This window comes from Sminthopsis crassicaudata, chromosome X (genome assembly GCF_048593235.1).
Source record: "Sminthopsis crassicaudata isolate SCR6 chromosome X, ASM4859323v1, whole genome shotgun sequence".
NCBI lineage: Eukaryota > Metazoa > Chordata > Mammalia > Dasyuromorphia > Dasyuridae > Sminthopsis > Sminthopsis crassicaudata.
In genome coordinates, this window is record NC_133623.1 from 57,056,759 (window position 1) to 57,064,316 (window position 7,558).

General features: G+C 61.6%; 2 protein-coding genes across 7 annotated transcripts; one reads left to right on the forward strand and one right to left on the reverse strand.

Moving 5' to 3' along the window:
* Positions 1 to 1,232: 1,232 nt before the first annotated feature.
* Positions 1,233 to 4,007, forward strand: YIF1B (Yip1 interacting factor homolog B, membrane trafficking protein). Of its 5 annotated transcripts, none has more exons than XM_074277295.1 (8): positions 1,233 to 1,489; positions 2,211 to 2,443; positions 2,520 to 2,624; positions 2,698 to 2,776; positions 2,915 to 2,972; positions 3,048 to 3,203; positions 3,308 to 3,401; positions 3,519 to 4,007. In XM_074277295.1, the coding sequence occupies exons 1-8, from the start codon at positions 1,441 to 1,443 to the stop codon at positions 3,672 to 3,674; spliced, it is 930 nt and encodes a 309-aa protein (XP_074133396.1). In that variant the 5' UTR covers positions 1,233 to 1,440; the 3' UTR covers positions 3,675 to 4,007. The 5 variants fall into 5 exon arrangements, with proteins under 5 accessions (XP_074133396.1, XP_074133397.1, XP_074133400.1 ...); XM_074277296.1 differs by having other exon boundaries at positions 1,278 to 1,498; positions 3,048 to 3,194; XM_074277299.1 differs by having other exon boundaries at positions 1,299 to 1,498.
* CXH19orf33 (chromosome X C19orf33 homolog) lies at positions 3,999 to 5,285 on the reverse strand. 2 transcript variants are annotated; one of them, XM_074277305.1, is made up of 4 exons: positions 5,141 to 5,285; positions 4,589 to 4,665; positions 4,430 to 4,493; positions 3,999 to 4,202 (listed from the first exon to the last, which is right to left on the reverse strand). In XM_074277305.1, exons 1-4 carry the CDS (start codon positions 5,204 to 5,206, stop codon positions 4,083 to 4,085), a joined length of 327 nt encoding a protein of 108 aa, XP_074133406.1. In that variant the 5' UTR covers positions 5,207 to 5,285; the 3' UTR covers positions 3,999 to 4,082. The 2 variants fall into 2 exon arrangements, with proteins under 2 accessions (XP_074133406.1, XP_074133407.1); XM_074277306.1 differs by having other exon boundaries at positions 4,430 to 4,498; positions 5,141 to 5,279.
* Between the last annotated feature and the right edge of the window lie 2,273 nt (positions 5,286 to 7,558).

Consider the following 7,558-nt stretch of genomic DNA (forward strand, 5'->3'; position numbering starts at 1 on the left):
GCCTGAGTGTGTAGCCCCTGGTTACCGAGGCCCGGGCATCCCTCAGGGATGGGCCCGAGCTCTCCCACAGGCTCTGGGCCTCGCCTCTGGAGGCAGATTAGAGGCTGGTTCAGTCCTGTGGACAGTTTTACTGTATTCATAACACACCCACGTGGACTCCCCGGGATTGGTGCTTTCTTTTTCTTTTTCGGTTCACATCCGACTTCTGACTTCCTGACAAGGATAATAGAGTGGTTCGTCATTTCTTTTCCTATGTGTTCCCATTTTACAGATGAGGAAACGAGGCAAATAGAGGTTGGGACTTGCCCAATTTCGCCCTAGCTGTTGAGGCTAGATTTGAACTCATACCTTCCTGACTCCAGACCAGAGCGCGTCATTCCCGGCATCCCCAGCGGCCCCAGGCGCAGCCGTAGGGATGGGACAGTTAAAATGCCAGGGCGCCACTAGCATTAACCGCGAGGAGGAAGTAAAGGGAAGCATCTCTATGCTCCCCCAGCGTCAGAGGCGTCTGTCCCGTGTCCCTCGTCCTTCCTTTCACTGACGCCATCTTCGGACTGGGGAGCACGGATCGGATTAGACTTTTGTAAAATTCTTTGCCAGAAATGCACGAGCCGGCCATTAAGTTCTTTTTTCCCTGGGGCTGGGGTTAAGTGACTTGCCCAGGGTCACACAGCTAGGAAGTGTGAAGTGTCTGAGATCAGATTTGAACTCGGGTCCTCCTGAATTCAGGGCTGGTGCTCTATCTACTGCGCCACCTAGCGGCCCCGCGTGTCGGCCATTAGGATGGGCTTTTATTTATCACTTTTCACTTTATTTTATTCACTTTATGCTTTTATCCTGATGATTTTTTATTATTTCCCCTACAAAACGTAAGCCCTCAGGGGGCAGGAAATGCAGCACGGCCTCCAAATTTCCTGCCCTCTTCCTGGCCCTCCCACGGAGGACGAGTCTTCCGCCAACGCATCTTTTTCTGGGGTCCCTGGCCCGGCTGGTTCAGAGACGGGACCCACTCTTTCCCACCCTGCACAGACTCTCCTTGCTCTGTCGCGCCGCCTCCGGCCTGCTTTGTGGTCCTGAATGACTGAATGAACAAAGCGGAGGCGCGACAAAACTACAATTCCCGGCGTCCCCCGCGCCCACCATGGCCCAGAATCCTCCTCGCCTAGCGCCGAAGCCTCTTTCTCCTCCTCCGCAGTTTTAATCTGATCTTTCCTCAGCCCACTCAGAGCCACGTCCCCCCCACCCCCGCCCGCCCCGGCCTCGGGGGAGGGCCCTCGGGGAAGAGCCGCAGCCTTCTATTGGTCCCTGGCCGCCGGAGGGCCGGGCCGGGCCGGGGCGCCGGCCTCCCATTGGCCCGCGACGCCGCAGACGGGCGCGGTACGGGGGCCGCGCGGTCCTTTTCGGCGTCCATCGGGGCCGGATCGGCTTCTCCTGTCCGGGATGCAGCCGGGGACCCGCGGCGGCGCGGCGGCGGGGAGCGCCCGGAACCGTAAGTGGCGTACGTGGCCGGCCGGGCCGGGGGAGGGCGGCGGGCCCGGGGGGGGGGGGCGCGGGCCGGGCGACGGCCGTTGGGGTCGGTGGGCGCGAGGGCGGGACTTGGGAGCTCGGGCGCCCGGACCCCGGACCCTTGGCTCCTCCCACCGCGGCCCGCCCAGCAAGGGACGGAGGCAGGGGCAGCCTGTACGGGGAGGCCCCCGCCCGGCCTCAGCTTGTCCACTCTTCCCGGTCCCTAGCTCCCTCCTCCCCGCCGGTCTGCCTCAGTTTCCCCCGCCCGCCCCCGGCAGAACGTGAAAAATGGGGGGGGGGGCTGTAAAAAGCAAAACAGTAACAGCGCGCATTTATGTTGCGCCTACTGTGTGCCAGACACTGCTAAGACTACAGTGTCATCGCATGATAACATGGGAGCGCCCCTTGTGTGCTGTGCGGTTTCATCTCATCTGATGAAGTTGACATTTATGTAACACCTAGGGTATGCTACATGCCGGGTGCTAAGGCTTTCCAAGTATCATTTCATCAGCACCTACTGTGTGCTCTGGCTCCCAAGCACCTCTCAGTGACCTCCGCGGTCCGTCCCTATTTTCCCCATTTTGCAGAGGAGGCGGCTGTGACGTTGGGGTCCCCCAGCGTCAGTGGGGAGCACCCCCCCTGGGCCCAGGGGGTGCTCGGGGCCTCCTCCCCTAAGCCGGTGATGCTCTGATTTCCCCTGGCAGCCATGAAGAGGAGGGTGCCTGTGGCAGAGCCCGGCCTGGCCGACCCCCACCAGCTCTTCCATGACACTAGCTCAGCGCACGGGTCCGGGGGCTTCCCGGGCCATCGGGCCCCCGGGGGCCTGGGCTTCTCGTCGCCCTCCCAGCCGGCCTTCCTCGCTGACCCCGTGTCCAACATGGCGGTAGCCTACGGGAGCAGCCTGGCCGCCCACGGCAAGGAGCTGGTGGACAAGAATGTGAGTGGGCCCGGGGAGGGGGGCGGGGGGCTCCGCGCCGCCTGGCGCTCACCTCCCACCCGTCCTGCCTGCCCAGATTGACCGCTTCATCCCCGTCACCAAGCTCAAGTATTACTTTGCTGTGGACACCGTGTACGTGGGGAAGAAACTGGGGCTCCTGGTGTTTCCCTACCTGCACCAGGTGAGAAGAGGGCCGGGGGAGATGGGGCGGGGGCCAGGGGCCGGGGCTGGGAGTCACTTCCTGGTGTCTGCAGGACTGGGAGGTGCAATACCAGCAGGACATGCCGGTGGCCCCGAGGTTTGACATCAACGCCCCAGATCTCTACATTCCAGGTACCTCCCAGCCGCCCCCTCCCCCCCTGCTAGTGGCCAAGGTCCACCCCCCTCCCCCGGGAACCCCAGCCAGGTGGGGGCCCCAGCAGGGTTCCCAGGCTCCCGTGGTTACTATGGGACGGGCTTCTCTCTCTGCAGCCATGGCTTTCATCACCTACATCCTGGTGGCGGGCCTAGCACTGGGGACCCAGGACAGGTGAGGATGCTGGGGGGAGGGTTGGGGGGGAGGCGCCCTGAGCCGCCCGCAAGCCCTGAGCCCGCCTCCCCTCAGGTTCTCCCCGGACCTCCTGGGCCTGCAGGCCAGCTCGGCCCTGGCCTGGCTCACGGTGGAGGTGCTGGCCATCCTGCTGAGCCTCTACCTGGTCACCGTCAACACGGACCTCACCACCATCGACCTGCTGGCCTTCTCGGGGTACAAGTATGTCGGGTGAGTGGGGCCCCCGCCTCCTTGAGGCTCACGGGGGGTGGGGCTTGTGAGGGGGGCCGGCTCCGCAGGGAGACCCTGAGGTCCTGGCCCGGCTCTGCCCCCAGGATGATCGGCGGGGTCGTGACGGGCCTGCTCTTCGGGAGGACCGGCTACTACTTGGTGCTCAGCTGGTGCTGTGTGGCCATCTTCGTCTTCATGGTGAGCGGGGGCTCAGGGCATCACGGGAAGGGGAAGGGCCAGAACGGCCCCTTCAGGGCCGAGACCTCCAAGGGTCCCCCAGATGGCCCATGGGCTGCAGCCCCTTCCTCTCTCCAGATCCGGACCCTTCGGCTGAAAATCCTCTCCGAAGTGGCGGCCGAAGGCGTGTTGGTGCGGGGCGCGAGGAACCAGCTGCGCATGTACCTAACCATGGCCATCGCGGCTGCCCAGCCCCTCTTCATGTACTGGCTCACCTTTCACCTGGTCAGGTGAGGGGCCCTCGAGGCTCCCCTGCTACGAGTGGGGATGGGGAGGACCAGGTGTAAGCGGAGCCACAAGGGGTCCAGCGCTGGACGGCGCTGCCCGGCCCGCTGGCCTCCTTGCCGAGTCCCTAGCCCTCTGACTGGAACCGGCCCCCACAGATTCATCTCCTTGCCTGTTGTGCTTGAGCCGAGTCCCTGCCCCCCTTTTCCCCCTTCCCTCTTCCCCCCAATCTCCATCCTCTAAGGTGCTTAGAGATCTCTGACTGCACAGCAGTCCCGAGCCGGGGCTGCCGCCATGGGCGTCTGTTACTGGGAGAAATAAACCCCCTGGGGGTGCTGCTGACTGGTGCTGCCTTTTATTGGGGGGCAGGCATTTATTCCCTCTCCAGGTGGGGTTTAATGGGAACCCAGGCTGCCCTCAGGAGGCTGAGCCCTTCTTCCCTTTCTTCTCCTTTTCCTTCTTCTCTCGCTTTTCTTTGGGCGTCTTCGTTTTCTTTGGTTTTTTCATCTTCTGGGGCTCTTGGCCAGGCCCTGGATGCTGGATAATAGTACGGAGGGAGGATTGAAGGGCCTGGGGGAGGGCGGCCCTGGCCAGGCCGGCTGATCTGGGGCTCTTGCCCCCCCCCCCCAGGGCCAGCCTGAGGATGCCTGGGTCTGTCAGGCAATCCGGGTGTCTTGTCTTTGGGGTGCCTTCCCTCTCATGCTCAGCTGTTGGGGGTCCTAGATGTCAGCGCTGGGGGGGGGGGGAGAAGGGGAGGGCTTTACCTTCACTTCCGTGTCAGAGTCGCTGGAGCTGCTGCTGCTGCTGCTGGAATCCGAGGTCTCGGGCCTGGGCTGAGCACAAGAGCTCTGTTAGGCCCCCTCCTCTTGGCCTCGGCCACCCCTGTGGCCCAGACCTCCCCTGCCGTCCCTCACCGAGCTTACCCTGGCGGCTTCCCCAGGCTTGGGGGGGCCCTGTGGTGGACCTCCCTTCTCAGTCTTCTTGGCATCGGCACCGAGGGCTGCCAGTGGGGAAGAGCCGTCTGTCCCAGCCCGGCCCGTGGCAGAGAGCCCAGGGACCCAGGGGACCTCCCCAGATGAATCTGCGGGTCACCTGAGGTCCCTACCCCCCATACTGAGGCTCCAAGGAAGGGGGGAGCGTCTGCTGCTGCTCCCATGGGAGATACACTCCCTAGGTGTGTTCAGCCCAAACTAGTCTGTTCTCCAGCCCCACCCCCACATCCAACTGCTGCTGTCCTCCCCCTAACAAAGCCCACCCAGCTGTCTTAAGGGTTGGGGCCTTTCGAGAAAGCCCGAGCAAGGTCATCCCAGCTAAGCCACGCATTTCACCCACGGGAGCCGGAGAAAGGGCCTGCCCGTGACCTGGAGGAGCATGTTCAACGACCCAAGCTCTGAGCAGGGGCGCGACGCCCCTTTCCCTCTCCTCCCCCCCTTTCTGGGGTCTGGGGAAAAGAACCTTGCCCAGAGAGCCCTTACCTGAAGAGAGATCAAACTCCATGGCTGTGGTGTTGGGTAGGTCTGAACAGGAAGAGAAGCACACATTGCCCTAGACAGGGCGGGCCAGGGAGGGGCCCAATGGGCTCCCAGGCAGCCGAGGCCGGGGCATGGGTGTGGGCAGAAGGTGAGCTCCAGGGAGGAGGGGACCCACCTTGCCATGGAGAAGGCCGGCCCAAATCCCAGCTCTGGCCGGCTGGCCTTGAGCTGCCTTGCCTCCTAGAAGCGGGAATGGGACAGGGAATCCCACTGCCCTCTGAAATCTGGGGTGGGACCCGGCACAGTGAGGTGGTGGTGATGGCAACGGCGGGTGGTGCCCAAAGACTGGAACTTCCCGTTCCCCCACCCAGTTTCCTTTGGATCACAGAAATATTAGGACTAGAAGCCAGACTTAGACCCTCACCTAAGCCTCCCTGCCCCTTGGGGGGGCCTACCAGCAGAGGGCGGAAGAGCTCCTGGGTCTCATTTCCCAGGAGATCTGCCCCAGCTCTCCAAGACCAGGGCCAAGGTAGGGAGGATGGGCTGAGGGCCGAAGGCCATGGGAAGGGCCTGGGAACATGGTGTAGAGTGGCTTCTGGCTCGCTGCCACCTCCCATGAGGCTCTTCTGTAAGATGTTGGTCAAAGGCCCTCCTGACTTCAACCCTCAGGGGCCAATGTGAAGGTGGACTGATGGCCTTTGCCCCTCAGAGTAAGGACCAGTTGGACTAGCAAGCCCTCTGCTCTCACTTTCCAAAGGGGGGCAGCTGATAGTAGAGGCAGGGGACTCCATCTGACACCGCCCTGTGACGGAGAGGGGGCCGGCAGCTCTTCCATCTACAATCCCATGTCCCCCTTTTTTCCCCATTGGGCTTCTAGGCTGGGTATTTCTGGGCATCTTACTCGTCCCGACTTCCAGTGACCTACATTCCCCCCACATGTCCAACAAGGAATACGTGGCCAAGGCGTGGTGTCCCTGTGGAGCCCGTTTTTAGTTCAGATCTGTCTGCTGAATTGTCCCTTAGGGGCTCAGTGTGGAGGTGACTCTTCCATGCTTAGAAACGGGGCTCTTGGCTGCCATGAGGAAAGGCTTTGCCCAGGACACCCCAATAGGGTTGCCCCTGTAGAAGTGCACCCCTCCTCCCATGGAGGGGGTTCTGCACCAGAACAGGAACAGGCACATTGGCATTTTCAGTGCTCCCCGCCCAATTTCACTAGGACTGGAGGGATCCACTGGCCCACTTGAACCTCTGCTTTCAGAACTGCAGACACCATTTATTGGATCAAACTGCTCAGAACCCTGGGAAATCCTGGCTGGGCCTCCTCAGCAGAGAGCAGTGAAACCCTGGGAGAATGTTAATGCCCTGGCCACAGTCTAGGGCATCTCGGGCTTCCACCTGCCAGGAGCCAGGCTCACTCTCCCTGCCACCACCAGGTGGCACTGGAGGCACCTTTAGCAGATGCTGGGTGAGAAGCTGGCAGCCAGCCCATCCTCACCAATGCCAACTGCCCATTCTGCGCTCTGGGTTTCAGTCCAGCTAGAGCTGGACCATGCACATGGAACAAGGACCTTCCAGGCCTAGTTCAGCTTCAGAAACACCCGAGGGCAGGACGTCCTGATCCAAGATGCCCCCACAAGGCCCAGCAAACCTGTGTCAGGTTGTGTGGTAAGCCCTGGGGCTGGCCTGGGCTAGAGGCAGGGCCCAGGGACCAACCACCCCAGGCCACCCACTGAAAGAGTGAAGAAGTTAGGTCTGCTTTCTACAACTGGGGACAACTCTCTACATAGCACCCGCAAGAAGGTCATGACAGGGTGGGGAACACACAGAAGGCGGCCTGGGGCCTAACCCTGTTTTATAGAGGTTACACGCTGTGCCCTGTGACCGCTGAGGCAGGATCTGACTCAGACTCAACACACTGCTGCCCATCTCGGTCCTGAGCCCAGGTCTGCTTTCCCCAGAGCCCCCAGACACACTGGGAGGTGGCTCCTGGAGATGAGCGCAGACAAACCAGGGCCAGCCCGACTCCCAGTTCAAAGGCCAACACCATCCTAGCCTGGCCGTCCCACGGATCTGAGGCACGGAGCCAGGGAGCGGCTCAGATCTCATGGTTTGATCAGATATTGCTATCAAGTCAAACCTGTTTTGAGCCAGGAGGAGGAAGAAGAAATGAATACCCACAAGGAAGCAGGAAACAAAGGCTCAACAGGTAATTGGATGTGTCAGCAGCAAACCTGATTGCACTGGGTCCTTCTACTGGGGCTTTTTAGAATCAAAGGAGTTTTGTTTGAGGATTGACATGACCTTGACCTTGTCACTGAGAACCTGGGGGAAGCAAGCTTGGAGAACAGAAAATGTCCTGCCCTGGGGTTGGATCTGAGCCCTCAACTCTGGAGTCCTGGGTCGGGTTGGACAAGAAAGGCC

Excerpts from the sequence above, each read along its gene's own strand:
- YIF1B (XM_074277299.1), top strand. The coding sequence starts at position 1,441 with ATGCAGCCGGGGACCCGCGGCGGCGCGGCGGCGGGGAGCGCCCGGAAC. Across the intron at positions 2,444-2,519 it reads AGGAGCTGGTGGACAAGAAT|ATTGACCGCTTCATCCCCGT; the intron begins GTGAGTGGGCCC and ends CTGCCTGCCCAG. Across the intron at positions 2,777-2,914 it reads CCCAGATCTCTACATTCCAG|CCATGGCTTTCATCACCTAC; the intron begins GTACCTCCCAGC and ends CTCTCTCTGCAG.
- CXH19orf33 (XM_074277305.1), bottom strand. The coding sequence starts at position 5,206 with ATGTGTGCTTCTCTTCCTGTTCAGACCTACCCAACACCACAGCCATGG. Across the intron at positions 4,666-5,140 it reads GGAGTTTGATCTCTCTTCAG|CCCTCGGTGCCGATGCCAAG; the intron begins GTAAGGGCTCTC and ends CCCCACTGGCAG. Across the intron at positions 4,494-4,588 it reads AGCCTGGGGAAGCCGCCAGG|GCCCGAGACCTCGGATTCCA; the intron begins GTAAGCTCGGTG and ends TGCTCAGCCCAG.